The 18,180-nt window shown below is 43.8% G+C and overlaps 1 protein-coding gene across 4 annotated transcripts in view; it reads right to left on the reverse strand.

Moving 5' to 3' along the window:
* Positions 1–18,180, reverse strand: part of LOC121621388 (protein shisa-6) — a 74,401-nt gene that overhangs the window by 3,474 nt on the left and 52,747 nt on the right. For 2 of the 4 annotated variants that reach the window (XM_041957831.1, XM_041957829.1), the window contains one exon: positions 2,857–3,015. In XM_041957831.1, the coding sequence (XP_041813765.1) occupies positions 2,857–3,015 (159 nt within the window). Of the gene's footprint in view, positions 1–2,856; positions 3,016–4,877; positions 4,899–6,064; positions 6,128–6,454; positions 6,502–18,180 lie in introns of all 4 variants that reach the window. The other 2 variants (XM_041957828.1, XM_041957830.1) reach the window with 2 other exon arrangements.

The raw sequence follows: 18,180 nt of genomic DNA on the forward strand, positions 1-18,180 counted from the left end.
TAGATTAGATTCAATACAGCCAGTATATTTATGTGTCAGCTATTGATCATTGAAGCCTGTAATCATATAATGCACTAAAACCTGTGAAACTGGAGGAACATCAATTATAAAGTGATCTTTAGGGAGGTTTGGAGCAGGAGCGGTGACGTCAAAGGGGTAAATGCAGTAACATCATTTGCTTTCTTCCTTTCTGGCGAAGATTAATGGTGGCTTGTTTGTTCTGAAGAGTGTTTTGATGCCTTTCTGGGCGAATGAGGTGAGACACAACAGAGCTGAATGGGATGTGTTTCTCCTCCTTGGAGGAGCTGAGGAGGTTACTTCAGAGCAGCGTCCTCAATCTCCGCCTCACTGACATCGCCGAAGGACGGCGGGATGGAAGAGGAGTCACACACACACTCTACGCACACACGCCGCCATTTAAATAAACCCTACTAATTCAATTTAGTCGTCATCATCTCTCCAGATGGTTTAATTAAAATAGTAAGTAATTATATTACTTTTAGGCTTGTTTCCAAAGACCTCACTCATGCTCGAACCTACGATTTAATTTGATTTTTTTTTTTTTCCCAGAGTGGAAGGGCTTTCTTCAAGGGACGACTTTGCTTGCTCATTTGACAAATTCCGCAGGGCTCCTGTCTCAAATTCGAAAAAGCCTCTTTGTAGTTGGCCGTGATTCATCTCTGTGATTTTCCGTGTGTGCACGAGGCTCCAGCAAGATAAGAGCGAAGCCCGGCGTTGATAAGGGAGAGAAAAGGCAAACGCATAAAAGAAGAATGTTGAGTGCGCTGAAAGGAGTTGCACCGATGCATGTTTCTCTATCACACAACCAATAACGCATTTACTGAAAATGGCTTTCTCTTAGCGTCTAACCTCTCTTAAGAGCCAAGGACAGTGAATGATGCACTCGGTGTTCTCCTGTTCACTGCAACTGCATTGCAATTTGAAAATCTGCTGTGCACTGAACTCATTCCTGCACATAATGCTTTGAAGAAAAAGTCCAACACGAGTTCTCTGGATAACAGCTTCTGCAGTGTTTTCACTGATAAATCAATGTAAGCCCAGAACAGCTCCTGGAGGCAACAGGAAATGCTTTTAGAAAAGATTTACTGTCAACAAATCTGTTAAATGTGATAACTCACAACATAATACACTAGCGAGCTGTTTCCACTGTCGCGCCTTCACTCGGCTGACAAATAGGCAATATGACGGCACACTAAGCAGCGCATATTCAACGTCTGCTTACCTGAGTGTGTTAAAAGCAGTCTGAAGGTGAAAATGTGCCGTTTCCGATCAGCTCATCACTCCACATTTTAAGCTCACCTGAGAGCAGCTCGTCTCAAAACCCGACGCGTGAGAAACGGGTGGTCTCAGGTGGAGGCTCTGAAGTGGAGGTAGTCAACTAAAAATGGTGGATTTTATAGAAAGTATTTCTGTTTTGTTTCCCGGACGTTTGCAAAATCCTCCAGAGCTCGACATCAGTTTGAAACACCTTCGTATTATCCAAACAGAGCATTCAGATGGAGGATATTTTAAATCTTTCACTGCTTTTACTGCAGAGCAGGACACGACAGGCCGACTGCATCCATCACTGTTCTCCAAGATGACTCTTCGCTTTTCATTTTAATAATTAAATCTAAACCTTAAACGTTTAAAAAATGAATTTATAACCTTTTAAATAATGTCCATTCTGTACAAAAGCAAAGGTTAAACGTCACTCTTTTAAAAATAAATCTTGGCAGGATGACAAATTCAATTTCCCTACGATGGAACATTTTGTCTGTGAGAAAAGAAAAGACTCATCGTTGCTTTCTAGTTCTGGTCGGCTTGTGTTCACATCAGCTTTTCACGAAACAGGAGAGGAGCAAACAGGAAGCAATGCGGGCTGCTGATAGGTCAAATTCTGGTGACTGACAGTGAGCCGAGCAGCACTTTAATGCTATTTACGTTCTCTGCTGGACGATTATTAATGAAAACTTTTAGCGTACGACTAATGATGAACTGACGAAACAGGACAAAAACAAAGTACTTCGGGTTGGAGGTCAGTTTGATGGTTAACGTGCGGCCGCTGTGCTTCACTTCCTTTTAATGAGGAGCTGCTGAAGTAGCTCTTAGTGACGCACATACACGTTACCATAGTTACCAAAGCTTGCATAAATACGTATGCCGGTTATAGGGCCCTTCCTTCCTTAAGATAAACTTGTGTTCCCACTGTGCTGGGTGTGGATGTTGTAAATTAATTAAAGTGTGGTTGTTTCTATAATGCATTTCTGTGTTTCTTTCGTAAAATATCTCAAGAGACTCTCTGGTTTAATAAAGCATAAATCAATAAAAGGAAATCTGAATGAACACAGGAAACATGCAGCTAATCGAAAGCATACGAGGCATGCATCCACGTCATCATCGAGCTGAAAATGTCACAGCAAAGATAATGAACTGTAGCATTGCTGGGAAAAAAAACCCTGCTCTTAATATGTCATTAAGAGACATTAGCAACATGACATGGGCTGCAGCTGGAGCCAAATTACACGCCAATTAGATGTCAGTCGATGGGCCGATGGATGGGTCGATGGGAATGGGTATGGAGGCTCCGGCGCGTTGTCGTGCATTTTAAGAAGTTTATTTCCCTAAAAAGGTGAAAAAGCGAGAGGACGATCTGCATGATGAGCCACCAAACATCTGGAGATACTTATCATGATGTATGTCTCTGTAATGGACATTCAGATGTTTCATCAGGCCAGACGTGGTGAATGCGGCGACCCTTTAATGCACGGGGCACGAGGGTGACGTCATTCCCCGTCTTTTTTTTTGTGCATCAGGCAGAACACGGCGGCGAAGGACGAATGAAGGAGCACCTACTTAATCTGTGGAGGGAAGAGGAGTATTTACTTAAGTCAGACTTGAGGGCCAGCTCGTAGGAGGGCGGCAGATGGCTGAGGTTCTGGAAGGATCTGGAGAGGGACAGGTCGTAGGGCTCCGTGGCTGAGGTCAGGATGTTGTTCATCCGCTGGGGTCTCTCTACAGGGGACAGGGGAGGAAGCGGTGCGCTGCAGTCAGTGTACAGTCAGTCAAAAAGATGGGTTATACACTGGGAGTCTTTACTGGAGGAGAGAAAGGGAGGCGGATAGAGAAGGCAGGCTGTGATGTAGTGACAGGTGTTCAGGTGACACTCTTTGGTGGAGGCGCTGGAGGTCTTTGGGTTTTGGGAAACAACGGCTAAAAAGGCGTAAAGATGCGGGACAGTTTGAGTTGATTTGTTTCAAAGTGGACAGTAGCGTGTTGGGGCTTTAAAAAGGCACTGCTGCAGGATATCATCAGCATTTACCTCTACAGGTGTGTTCAGACCACATGTGAAGAAAACTCTGACCTATAACTACAATAAATACTTCAATAATAATACAATGTTTGTGTCCGCTACCATTATAAGACATTGGTTCAGTGAGTTGATGGTGCCATTAAAAGCACCGCAGCAGAAGAAGAGGACACAATGAGATGACGTCATTAAATGCAGGAAACATGATGGACATGTATTTATGTTTGCTTCATGTATTATTGCGAGGAAGGTCACAGCCTCTTCATCGCGTTGTTTTTGTCTCACCTCCCGTCCCTTTTTACTCTGTTTGTACATTTATAAAATCCAGTCATTAAACAATGTAAGTCGAAAGTTTTAAGGAGTCCAACTAATGTGAGGACGTCTTCCCCCTAAATTTGTGCTGACTAAGTCACATCCCCATCTGCTCACGCTCTGTTGTGTCCTTTCGCTGACTTTGTGCGCAACTTTACTGCATCTTAAGTTCAGAGTCAAGGCTGGAAGATGCTTTTCTGCTTCGACATGAGCAAACGTACTCTGGAGTCGTTTGGAGACGTTCTCGTAGCGGTTGTCTTTGATAACCCACTCATGTGACCAGTTGGGTTCTGGTGTTCTGTTTCCGCCTCGACGTTTACGTGTACGTTCGCAGAAACAAAATTTAGCCTCAGTGTGACACGCCATCAGCCACCAGGAGGCGTCTTTGAGGCATCAACATGGAGCCATCTCAACAGCCTTGCTTTTTTAGGTATTCTATTTATCTTTGACTTAAATGTATGAAAAGTGTTTAAAGTGAGAGGTAACATGCTGGAATGAACCGATCCAGAAACACCCTAACGTTGAAAAAGTAAACAGTAAAATTCTTAATTTTTGAATCCGGTGACTCTCCCGCATTTCAAGGTTACGGTTTACTGGATGTTGAGACTTGTAGCATCAATAAAATGTGCTAATCTGTGCTTCTTTGGCTTCACACATTCTGAGCCAGCTGCAAACTGCACCTGCTAACGTCGTCGAAGCAGCTGTGACGCTTCGCTGTGAAAAACCTTTAGCAGGTCGGTTTCTGGTATCAGTGATATGCGTGGCTCCCTGCACTGCGTGGAGCTCCTGTGGCTTCAGTATTTGGGACGCCCAGTCATGGGTCAGGAGGCGCAGCGGGTGGGGAGGGCTGGGATTCGGGCAGGGACTCTGGTGCTGGATTTAAAAATAGCGACTGCTGCAGCAGCAGGGAGGACAGGGACACACAACACCAAGGAACATATGGTGTAGAGGGGAGACATTCACTGAGTTGGAAAGAGTGTGTCGGCGTGTGTTTGGGGAAGATAGAGCCGGATAGGTGAAGTGAAATAGGAAAAATAATATGTGAAGAACAGATTTTACGACTGGACCAAAGGTCATGGGTTGTAATGCAGCGGCGTGAAGTTTTGTGACTGCAAAAAATACACAAGCGAGAAAAAGGAGAATAAGAAATGACCCCCAGTGTGCAGGTAAAAAAACTTGATCTCTACATGATATACGTGGAAGAAAAGGTGAGGAGAAAATACACATAAGCACCATGTGTATGTGTATTACTTACCATATCTCATTTGTCTGTGGGCTAACAAATCCAAGTGAGAAAGAAAGGATCAATAACAATCAATGTGCACAGTACGTTTCAACCAAACCTCCCATACTGGAGGCTGCTCAAAGCCAGCATTTTGTGTTAACACAAAGTCCAAACCGGAAACTCTTGAATTATGCAGAACCGCCATGACCCTCGTCGGAAGCTAAATAGACTTCAAAAGCGCTGTTTGAAGAGTTTTTCTGGTGCTGAAAGTACTTTTGAAACCCATTTTCCCAGCGAAAAGGCCGCCCTGTTTAAGAGGCAGACGAGCAGAATGTGGACCGCAGCTCTCCATTAATGGTGGTAAAGTTTGTACAATGACTCAATGATGATCTCTCAGCTTTAAGCTGCAAACACCGACAAAAAACATCGACCTCGGCAGTTTTTGGAATATCACAGAGGGTGTTTTTTGTATAAAGTGAGGCCAGATTCCCTCTTTAATCACACAGTGTTTCATTTCATTACAGACGCAGGAGCATTCAGTAATTCTACACTCAGAGCTGCTCTCCTTTCACAGAAAATTACATTTAGCGAAATAGATGGAATGCAGTAACAGTAATTGAGCTTTCAATAACTTCAGCAAACTGCTCAGATGATCTTTTGATTATCATACACTTTTTGCTTTTCATTTTCTCAGAGGACTTCGTTATCGGCTCCTCAGATTTTAATTTCCCTGCGAAAGATATACTTTGTCCTTGGATTTGGAAATAGTCTGTCGCAAGAACTGTTTGGCTTACTTTCATTTGGAGGCAGATAATAAAGCAGATCGTTTGGGAAAGTCAAGTCAGGTCAATTATCGTGTTTAAATCAGAGTGACTTAGATTGTGCTTTAATTTAGCGTTGAAAAGACGCAGCGAGGTCAGATTTTGGTGTTCTTCTGGCAATTTCAAATGTTTGTTTTCATTGCAGGTTTGCACAGGCACTACACGTCACATCTTAAAGGTCCAGTGTGTGGGATTTAGTGCAGTGATTTTGCAGATTGCAAACAGCTGAACCCCCCTGCCTCACCCTCCCTTTCCAAACCTGTAGGAGAACCTATAGCGGCTTTCACTTCAATGTAAAAACGCTTAATTCAACACAGATGAAACCATAATTGTGCCAATAGATCCCCCTAAATCCTCCACACTGGACCTTTAAGCTACATTACTGTGTTTTCTTACCCATCTTAGGTGTGAGCGCGGTCAGATCCAGGTGGCTGTGCTGGTAGTCATGGTGGTGGTTTCCTATTGTGAGAAGAACACAGAGTTCATTTCAACACGGTGAGCTGAAGTGACAAGAAGAAACTCAGACATGTCGTCAGGCTGCGTTTAGTGCAAATCAACAGAAACGTATTTTACCTGGTGACCTTTGTGGTATCTGGCCACACCATCTATCTTTGAGATTCTGCAACCCCGACACCACAGCAGTCCGCTTGATTCAAACAGCTTGAATTGACCATTTGTAGGTACTGTAATTTTAAGTTCTCTGGACTGGACTTGCTCGTGGTTCTAGAAGATGTTTCCCCTCTCATCTAAGAGGCTTCTTCAGTTCTAACTGACTGGTGTCATGACTCATGTGATCCTGACGACTCACAAGATGACTGGGTGGGCCAATGATTCTGCAAGAGGATAAATGCCTGGGAGTCCCCACCGGTCAGTTAGAACTGAAGCGTCTTGGATGAGAGGCAAAACATCTTCTAAAACCACAAGCAAGAGCAGTTATCTTTGGAAAGCACTTAGAAGTACCAAGACCTGGATCAATGAGGATCTTCACAGACATAGGTGCCCCAATGTGCTAAATAAACAACCTTGTCTTGCCTTAGTAATCATCACACATTGTGCAAGTGGGTAACAAATGTGTTTTGGGATTTGGACCTTTTTTAAAGGTGGCTGAGTCATTCTAATCCAATGCACTTCCTGTCAAATTCAGCAGTTATCTCCTTATAGCCTGCTAGCCGTCCGTTCTGTGTGTGTGCTGTAAAATAAAAGCCCGGGTTCGAACACAGGCCTGGCTCTGTGCATGGGAAACTCTGTAGTTTACTGAGATATGCTGCTGCTGTGATGCTAGCTCCAGTAGCAGCACAGTCGAGTCTGGAGCTGGTGGCTGCTGCAAACTGGTCCTTTCTGCTCGTTAGCTGCACGTCTATGAATTTGGAGGACGCAGCTTCTGAGGGATCGCTGACCAGTATTTCAAGCATCAATCTTTCTCCAGAATGACCCCACCTTTAAAGATAGTCCCTGTGTGAGTTCAACACAAGCAAAACTCAAGTGTGCGTCGGCTTTTCCTCCCCGTCCACTCAGTGTTTGCTGTTCCTCCTGATGTGAGGGCTTTGATTTGTTCGCCGTGTCTCAAACCAGCGGTAAACTGTCACGGCTCGGTTGTGGGACTGAGAGGGTTTCTCCCGTTTGACAGAATCCCCCCACAGCTCACCGCTGCTTTGCCAAAATGATTGATTACAGCCTCTTTGCGCGGGAACATGGAAGCAGCTACACCTCGTGGCGATCCATCTTTGCTGCGAGTGAGCCGTTTGATGTTGCGCTAATATTGTTATGTGTTGTTTGAGTGGTTAAAGAACAAAGCGGCGTCATCTGAGAGCTCCATCGCCGAGCAGCGATGGGAGTTCACATAATTTCAGAGTGAAAATATTGCTTTTATTCAATTACGTCTGGTGTTTTTGAACAGCAGAGCACACAAAGCATGAATATGTGATGGTTGTACCTTATTTGCATTTAAATATGTTCATCTATCATCCTATGAGAGTGCTAAAGACAACACAAACCCAGCTCTGATAGCTTCAAACTACATATATGAGCGTCAGAAAGCTTTGAACTGACGATGGGAGGGGGGGTTGTGTTCTGCGTTTGTTAAAGATCAGTGTCTGTATTTCAGTCATGATGCTTTCCCAGCGGGTGGATGTGACATTTCTCACAAATGTTCTACTTTTGCTAAACCAACACAAAGATTAATCTCACAGATTTAAATGCTGTGTTAGAATTTCTTGTGAAACTGATATTCAGTGCAGAAAAACAAGGAGCATAAAGACTCCAGTTAAACGGTTTTAAGTAGCTGTGTGCCATAATTAGAAAACAAGCGTTATTTGGCCCGTTCTCCCTGCAGCTGTACTCTGCTTTCCAATCACACAGGTTTGATCAAGGGACCAATTATAACAGCCACAGAAGGCTCAGCTAAATTACGTTGCCGTGAACTTGAAATCAAAGCACTTTTGCACCAAATAAATAACAACCTTTTACTATCTGTGTAATTGTGAAAACTGTTTTTTTTCTCCTTCCACAGCAGAGAAACCAACTGCCTCATAAATTTCACACATTAAAATGTACCACAAGTGTTTAAGCAAGGTTCAAAAGTTTATCGCGCTGCGTGGATGGTTCTTCATGGAGGTAATCTCTGGTTCCGGGTTTACATTCCTGTGATCCAGTTATCCCCTTTATGAGAGATATGTGACTGTTATTGCTCGTATTGCACAGCCACTCTGATGCCAAACCGAGCACACGTTGTAAAAAGAAGAAATATATTGTGTTTTTTTTTTATGTGGAGGGTAAATTTCACTGAAGAGTCTGGTCCCAGCACTCGATGATGGAGTGAAGCATGAATCAGCCCCAGAAAGTGACCAATCACACAAGCCAGAGCAGTCACAGAGAACACATTCACACTAAATACAGATATTTCTGAGGCTGGAGTGTTCCAGTTCGGTTCGGTGAGTGCAGAACAACGTCACCTGAACTCAAGTGGAACCAAAGAAACCGCAGCAAGACGCCTGAAAACGTCTGTGCTGCAGTGACCCGAGCAGCTGAAAGGAACCGACGATCAGGAGTTATGAGTGTCATAGTGACATTTCTCTGTTGAAATGGGAAAATTACACCAAACACAAAGACGTGGTGTGAAGTCACAGCTGCCAGATGCTGATCTGCTCAGACAACCAACACAAACTCAACCCGAGTGGGTCTGATGGCAGGTGAGTCAATGAAATTGAGTCCACTGCTGTTGCAATAAACTACAATCTGATGGATGCAGTCTCCAGTTTCCAGAGTGTCACTCTGCAGTTTCATGCGCAGTTAACCCGACAGAGCGTGTGTGTGGACACCAGAACGTTACACCCATATTTGATTGTTAACCCCTTGACGCCTGAAATTATTTAGAATTATATTAAAAAATGAATTCTTTGTGTTTGTTTTCAAATTGATCCTAAATTAAGAGGAGTTTGTTCATTTTTCTGTAGCACATATTTAGGTATGATGCAAATTAGCGACAACAGGCGTTACTTACATATTTTGTGTTATTTTATGTTTTTCACTTTTCACTTTGACCGGACTGACGTGAAACCAGTGTTTGCAAAGGTTCCTAGGTGTGCGTTGAATATGCACAAACCTGCATTAGAGGAACGCATGCGTGATTTGGCTGCAGTGTGAATTGAAGCGGTGTGATGCGAATTCATGACAATCGGCATTAAGGGGTAAATATTTCCAAAATCTGCTCATATAACAGGCTCCTCTCTTCTGGTTTCAGGCTCAGATGCTGAACCTGCTGCTGGGTTTTGCTTCCATTCAGCCACATCAGCATCAGTGAGGTCCAGCACTGATGTTGGGTGATACGGTCGCAGATATACTGAACGTGCCTTCACCCTTCAGAGCGCCCAGGAGCACATTTTCTCTATGCGCCTGGATTTGTGCACCAAACACCAAACAGTTTGAAGCACGTCATTTCCTAAATATCAGAAAGAGCTGCATCACAAACAGCCTTCCAAGACATTACAGACATAGAATGTGTTAATACATCACAAGTGTTGCCCAAGTGGGAGGAAATATCTGTTGGGGACTATTTTCAGCTGCGGATTAATCCACATTTGGTGCTGCAGTGAGTGTTTGTGGCAGTAGGACGGTGTGTGTGTGTGTGTGTTCATGGTGATGAAGGAACATGTCAGTCAGAGCAACATTGAGGGTCACTGATGTGCTTTAATGAAGCTCTGTGGCTCAGAGGAAGAAGCTCCATCAGGCTGTGATACACACACAATACTTGTCAGTAGATATATTCAGTGTTGGTTCTTCATGAGATCTGTTGACAATTAGAAAAATACAGAATATCACCTTTTGTGATATATGCAGATGTGTAAAGTATGCTATTAAAATGTTACAACAAAAGTAAAAAAAAAAAGACATATCAGGAGCTAAATCCCTGATTTTCTTTGCAGCAGCTGATGTTTCAGCTTTAAAAACGGTAAAAGCAGAACTGACCGACAGCGGACTAAACGTCAGGGGAATCCTTCCTCTTCTTCTTCTTCTTCTATCAGCTTCATCGTTCACGCTGAGACGCTGACATCCAGCTGACACAGAGCTCGGCACTATGTGAAGTATACGGGGGATAACATACCTGCTAAGTGTTAATGCATAATGCAGCAGCTCTCAGCGACGGTGAAGTGTGTCACACGGATTGGCTGCAGCTCTGTCACGAATGAATCGAGTGCTTCCAGGTTCCAGCGGGCGGACAGAGGGGATCCCACTGTGACCCAGATCCATTTTAAACGCCTCGCTCTGGGGAAGCTGACGGACAGACGCCGGCGACAGAGAGAGCCCGTGCTATGTCATTATGCTGGCAGAGTGTGAAGCGCCATGTGGAGCTGCTGGGACAGATCACCTCGTTTTGCCCTTGTGCATATATGCATGTGTGTGAGGGAGCGGTCGAGTGACATAGAGGGGAAGCAGGAGAGAGAGAGGACGAGCGCTTGCTCCACCTTCAAACTACTCAGGATGTTAATGGAGCTGCGACAGGCATCAAATATTTACACCTGAAATACCAAAATCTGAAGGTACACTAGAATGATGACAATTTACAATCTGATGATCTGAGGAGATGACATCATTATCTGACGAATAGACGCTTTAAATCTGCTACGAGTCATCACCGTTACTGTGAAGTGACGCCTTACAGACCTCTCCGACCAAATCGTCCCTGAAACGAGAGGCTCCAGAGAGAAATCAATCAAATCTGAACAGATTAATGTGCAGTGATGAGAGTTCAGAGAGGAGAGTTTACAGTAGCCTGGTCTCTAAACAGCTGCTTTTGTTTCTGATGCTCATGAGGTCTTCGGCTCATCGTGGCTGATTCTCCCAGTTGGAGAAACAATTAGCCATATTGACATGTTATATGGTACTTTCTAATAAGTCAATTGGGAAACTGATAACAGATAAAATGTCCATATAGGAAGGTCTGTTTTTGTTTTTTCCAGTGAAAGCATGTCTGAAAACTCCAGGTTCTTCCACACATTTATGCAAAAGTTCTGTAAATCCAAGCCTGCCTTAGAGCCCTGCTGCTCGAAGTAATAAGAGATATTAAAGGTTACCACAGTCTGAATGACATAGAAAAATCTCTCATGGTTGAAGTTGCATCATTTCATGGTAAATATTGACATATTATCAAACTCTAGCAGGCAGGATTAAGGATGGAGGCGTCTGATGAGATGGAAGCAGTTTGCTTAAGTCGACTTACAGAAGTAAACAAACTCAAAGAGGAGCAGAATTAATGAAAGAAATTAAAGAAAATTTAATGTCAGTCTAATTATCAGGCTGATCTTACAGAGGTGACGGGAAATTTGAAAATCAATCAATGTGTAAAGTAGCAGTGTGTCCTGGTTATTTTGCATCGGATAGTCTGAAGTTGAACACAAATGTTTATTGAGACGTCTATAGTCTGGTTTCCATGCAAGTTTAATGAAAATTAATTGATGTTTCTGTTCTTAATTAGGAGTTGGAAATGCACTTTCTGAAACTTCCTGTTCTGTTTAAGGCATCAAGAGTCAAAGAGCAAATGAAGGAAAACAAATGTACGTCAGGACTTGTTGACGCCACATCTCTGTTTTTCTTCAGTAAAACACCCCTGAGCCTCTTAATGGCACGTCTCTGTACTGGGTGTTTGAAATATTCACACTTTCCCAGCAGCATTTTCCACTTTGTGCACTCAGCTCTGTTATGGTATTTCTCTCTGCACATGAGTGACTCTGTAAATGAACCTCGTCTTCCTGAAGTCTAAAAACTGGGTGACATCCTCTGCTGGCGATGAATCAGTCTTCCATCTCAGGCGCTGCAGCGGTGAAAGTCGCTCTTTCTGCTCATGTTACTGCTGGAAAAGCATCTTCTGTCGTTTTCACAAGCGAAAGCGTCGGTCCGCACGAGCACAAAGCGTCTCTGCGTTACCCACACGGCGTCACCAGCCGGGCCGACGGCGCCTCGGAGCTTCTTCTCGGAGTCTCTGTGAATTACTAACAAGGATAAGCACAGATTTATCTGATGTCTTCTTCGATATGTCAGAAGTAACATCACACAAAGCTGCCGTTATCCTTGCCGTGGAATATAGGACTCGTGAAGAAAGAGGCAGGAAACAGAGACGAGGCTGAAGGATCCAAGAGGAGAGCTGAGGCTGAGTGACGTCTGAGAAAACCTGCGCTGTGACAAAAATCTAAATCAGACTTAAAATCAAACATGCATGACAATTAAATTATAAATAGCCTGGCTTACAATACAAAGTACTCTGTATGGCAAAAGTTTGGGGTCATGGCTTCGATCTTAATGCTGCAACATTCAATGCTAACAGTGCGCTTCCAGCTTTGAGGCAGCAGTTTGACGTGTTGAAATGTCAAAGCCTGCCTCATACAGAAATGCTGTTCCCAGTCAGACCTGGACTGGCCGAGGCAGAGCCCATCCAACACCCCGGACCACTGACTGCCGGCCAGGCTTTCAGGGGCGTTCACACCTGAGACAACACCACGTTCAAGTCGAGTCTGGGCTGGAAATGTGTTTTCTTCACAGCTTCTTCATTCTGAGGCAGACCAGTATCCCGACAAACCGCGGCGTTTTCCTAATCTTTGCCGAGTGTTTCATTTAGTTAGCATAACAATAGCTTGTTTACATTACCGTGATCTTTCCCTGACTTTAGATATTGTAGACAGACGGTTGTAAACATCAGTGTTGGACCTCACTAATGCTCTTTGTGGCTGAATGGGAACAAATCCCTGCAGCCGGGTTCAAACATCAGGTGTCAGTCTTCATCACCTGTGGCTGTAATTTGCGGGTGTCCACATACTTATGGCCACAACTTCTTCCGAGCCACAAATTAAAACTGTTTGTTGAACTCAAACGACAAAGACTGAAAGTAGTTTTTAGTTTGCATCCGCTCTTCTTGGACTTTGAGGACATCTGCCGGAGACAGTTCTGCTTGAAAACAGTTTTCATGATGAACCTTTGATGCTTCAAAGCTGGAAAGCAGAATTTAATAAGACTCATGGCACAAACACAAGACAGTGTACGGCAGGAGTAATTAAGTGAAGACAAACCAAGCATTTTCAAACTTTCTTATCTTGTTTGGTGTGAAGTAAAGGCAGCAGAGTCTTCCACAAATGAATTATCCTCTAAGTTATTTTCCAGAATTACATTCCGTGTTTTCCCGTAATTACGCTGGTAGTTCGGCACAAAGGAACTGTTGATAAGCAGGATGATGAAAAGATTAAATAAAGGAGAAGAGGAAGTGTTTGTGAGGACACCACGCACTGGAAAATTACCACCGAGATCTTTTAATGACTTTGCAATTATGAGCCGAGCTCAGATGCTTGTTGGCATTTAACAGAGAGCGGACAGAATGCTAATTCTAGAAGTTTGCGTCTTTCGCTTCGGCTTGGGGAAGCGTTCCAGCTGAGATGCGGCTAATTTGAGTTCACGCCAGTTCACGCGGTGATCAGACGCGATTGTGCAGTCGTGCTTCATGTAAAATTCACAGTTAACTAGAAGTTCACCCTGAACGAATGAGTCCTCGTTTAGCCTCCGATGTGCACACAACGCCACAGAGGGGAGAGGGGAGGTTCTTTCCACTTCAAATACTCCTGTTTGTATCTGCAACTCAGACAGATCAGTGTTGTTTGGAACAGAGACAGAAGAACCGAGGCGACCGGCTCGGCATTACACATGACGACTTCCCACCAGGGGCCCCTGAGGCCAAGGATCTTCATTTCTCCTCCATCGATTAGGGATTGTGTGTCGCAGCTCCCGGGCACATTGTGCGCCCCTGACATGCTTTTTCCAGTCAGGAGGAGGCACAGCTTGTTGTTTTCCCCCTCAGGCTGACCTTGTGACTCCTTAACAAAAACACAAAATTCCTGCAGACAAACTCCGGAGCTCTCCGGAGCCTGCGGACCAAACGGCAGCGATAAATGAGCTTGGAGGGCAACGAAAGAAATCAAGGGCGTATGATCTCTGTAACTGACCTTATTAAATCTTTGTTTATAATCAAGTCTTTAAAGCAGTTTCTCTTTGTCCTGCTTCCTTTGTGGGACAAGTCTTCAATCCAGGTCTTGGATGGTCATCTGGTCAAGTGGAATCATGTTCCTGAGTGGGTGTTTTGAGCTTTGGATGCTTATTGGAAGAAAATCTGCCAATGCAGTAAGAGTATTTTGATAGTTTATGGAGCAGCAAGCTGTTTCCAATAGAAATCAACTTAACTCAGTGCAGAAACAGGGATGAAAAAGGCGAGCTGCTGCAGCAAAAAAATCTAAAATAGTCGAGACAAGTTGAAACACTCATGCCTGTAGACAGTTCTTTGTATTTCGGAGTCACTTGAAAGCAGCAAAACAAGCTATGAACATAACATTGACCTTAAACGTTGATATTTGCTAAACTGGTGAGCAAAGAACTGGTGGATGTGTGAAAAGAGTTGATTGATTGATTAAGCTCTGTTTTTGGTCTCCACCTACTCCTAAAGGGAAATATCTCGCTAGTGAGAGAGAGAGAGAGTGAAAACCAAAACAGTGAGCTGAAAGACGCTAAAATGCTCCATAGAGCTGAGAGGAGCTGCAGAGTTTCGTGATGAATCACCACGAGTGGTGTGTTTCATTGTTAATAGAAAAATACTGATCAGTGCTGCTTTTGGTTGTATTTTCTGTAAACTTCAACATGTTCTAAAATCCTGCACCAGACAGAGAATTTCTCTTTATCTTAGTACATCAATGCATTTTTCTGTGCATAAAACCACAAACTGAACTGCAAACGACTTAAAACACCTCAAATTACAGACAGAAAGGCTTGAAAAGATCATTTTTATTTTCTCATCCGTGAATTAATGAGAAAACACAGGAAGCTGAACAGAGTTTGTTTAACTGTGATTAATTTGGAGACTTCTCTTTCTAAATCCGGCTAATGCAACCTCGGTGTTCCCAGAGAGAAACAAAAAGGAAACAGCATCGGTGTCTCGCCTTTTAGTGACTGCTCAGAGAATCTTTTATCAGGACGTCTTTGAGTAGGTGGGTGTTATTTCACCGCCGCTTCCGTCAGCGGAGCGTTTCTTGGCTCGGTGCTGCGTGTCTTTGAGTGGCTTTGTCTCCTTCACACTTCTGCCACTTTCACAGAATTAAAGCGACGAGCGCCCTTCTCTCTCCTGCCTCATGAGTAATGTGTGATGATTACAACAGATAATTGCATCTATTTACATATAAATGTGATTGATACTTGTCCTACAGAGTTAAGCTTCCTTAAGCCGCTGCAGGAGCCGTTTGCCACTGATCTTATTATAATCTATCCATAATATTTGGATCCTCCATCTGAAGTTACCTAATTAAATGATCATTCGCAACAAGTAAACAATTGGGGATGATGATGCTAATTAATGATGGCTGAACACTGTGAGCCGCTACGTGTTGAGAGACGCAACTATTGCATTCGTCTAATGGTGTTTATTAGGGGACTTATGATTAATACGACTTCATAAGGAGACGGAGGAAGATCTGTTTTTCCCAGCAGCGGAGATGGAGCGACAGCAGCAGCGCACTGTCTGAGAGGCCGCGGGCCTAATTGATTAGGTGCTGTCATCCCGAATATCGACCGCCCTCATAAGAATCTCAAATGAGCACTCGGGTGATAATGCCAGCTCTCGTTAAAATTTGTGCACAGTGGGACTTTTGGAAATGTCAAGACAAACCCAAATGGTTTTAAAACAGGAGGACCTTTTGAAATAGATGCCATGAATCCAACTAGCAACAGTGTCTTGATTGTGTATTCATAAATTGAAGATATAATCAAGTTCCTGTTCCTTCTACCTGCTGTGCTTTTTAATTTTTATTGGCGCTGCCTGGAGCCCCTGGGTGAAGGTGTTAAGAACATTTGCTCACCCTGTGTAGCCTTGTGTCAAACATGCCCCGCAGTCAGGTTGCGCCTCAACAGGTACACCGTCAGACTGCTTATTAAAACTTTGGCTTCAAGCCCAAAGAGCCTCGGGCTTCTTTTGAACCGGTAACGTCTCCGACGCCTGCTGGTGGGCTGCAGGTGGAAAGCGTTTGCCAAAAGGTGTGTGGTCGGCGGTTTGACCCCAGGTCAGACCGAGCCTCCGTTTCCTCTGACATACGGCAATAATCCTGACACACTTTCGCTCACGCTACACGCTGTGTAGTGGCGTGACGCCGCGACCTTTCAAGAGGCGCCACATGTCACGGTGCAACACAGCCTCCTAGAAATTACATTTATGTTTTACTAAATTGCTTTTCTGCTCATGATGTGTTGACAAATGTAAGTCATCACCTGGGTGATGTTCAGAGGCAACGTTTGGATTCAACACCAGAGACCAGGGTTCGCATCCCGAGTCCCGGCTGCGCTTCATTTTTAGGCAAATGAAAGACGTCTTCTGCCATGTCTGAACATAACCATGAAAAAGAGTCAATGTGAGCAGATCTTGTGCTCCAAGATCAAATATTTGGTAAATGAAACATGTTGTCCATGAACTTTTCACGGATACTCTTAGTATCAGCATTTTTGTGACTTGCCAGATACTTTAATTAACAATTATCATTACTCTATGTTGATGCTGAAGCCATAGTATTCAGGATTTTCCTAAAAAACAATGTATAGATTCGTATCTGGTGGTGAATTTATCTGCAGGGACCCTCTGCCTCCATTTTCTTATTTTATTTTATTTTGCTGTTGTTGGGACGCTGAATGATGTTTTTGCAAACAGTAACTGACAATCCTGACAATGCGTATCTTTATTATATATATATGCACTATAATCCAGTCCAGTTTCCTCCAGAACATATTTGCTGTAGCAATGTGGTTTAGAAATGTCATTTTTCAAGGAGACAGTGAGATTATTTTGATGTTTCGTAATGTTATAGAGGACAAATGTGCACTGACAGAACATCAGCAGGATTTTGCTTTTATTGGTTGTTTTTTTTATAGGAATTACAGCACTGAAAAAGTTCTGCAAAGTGCCCCCCCACCAAGACTGAGGTTTGTTTAAGCACCTAAAGCTTAAAGGTGACCTTGTTTAATGGCTTCTGCCAGCACTCTTTGGTGACATCACATGTTTTGTACACCTAACCTTTCACCCCGACCTCCTCCCAAAGATGTTCTGCAACACGACAACATCACACGCTAACATGTCAGGAAAATAAATGCTTGTTTTAATCCACTGCTGTCACCTCTCTGGGGGCGAGCTGCAGTTCTGTGCCGCGACTAAACATCTGAAAACAGGAGCGTCACACAGAAGCTGTCCCAGTTTAAGAAGTAATGACCTTCTCTGCACTTCTGATGAACTGGGTTGGATGTCACCCCGCAGTGGTTCCAGTCAGGCTACTCGAACAGGACGTGGACACCTGCTGTCCCCCCAGGGGTCACCCCTTTGCCCCGTGCTGTTCGAGGACTGCCTGCTTTTATTCTTCCTCAGTGTTTTTGCTTTAATTTCCCACCATCAACACACATCCATAATAGTGTTGGGACTTCACTACAAACAAAGACAGGCCTGCATGTACAACCAAAATCCTGAACAAAGAACTCAAAACAAAAAATAGCGCCAACAAGAATCTGTTTGAGTCCAAATCCGGGTTTCTGATTTGCTGACACAAACCAGTGAGAATACCAAAATCAATGTGCCCTGCTCCACCTCGCCTTCCACTGCAATGTGAAGCTGATACAGGAGGTGTATCATTGCTCATTAAACATTTGTACTTGTACTTTAATTAGCCTTGCTAACAGTCCTTCCCAGGGATGTATTGTGCTATTTTCTGCTGATAAGCTGGAAAGCTGCACTTTATCCGTTAAAAGACCAGATCCACACTCTGAGCTGAGTCCACATGTCGGGTTTCTGTGTGAGTAAGAGACAGTTTTTGTGTCTTTCTTTCACAATTAGGATCTTTTGTGCTTTGAGCGCCTTTCTCTCTCTCTCTTCTACTAACCCACAGACATCCACAGGCATTCACACAAACACACACACACACCTTAAGGTGGAGATAGTGGTAGTATAACTCAGCGCTGCT

Source organism: Chelmon rostratus, chromosome 17 (genome assembly GCF_017976325.1).
Source record: "Chelmon rostratus isolate fCheRos1 chromosome 17, fCheRos1.pri, whole genome shotgun sequence".
NCBI classification, from domain to species: Eukaryota; Metazoa; Chordata; class Actinopteri; order Chaetodontiformes; family Chaetodontidae; genus Chelmon; species Chelmon rostratus.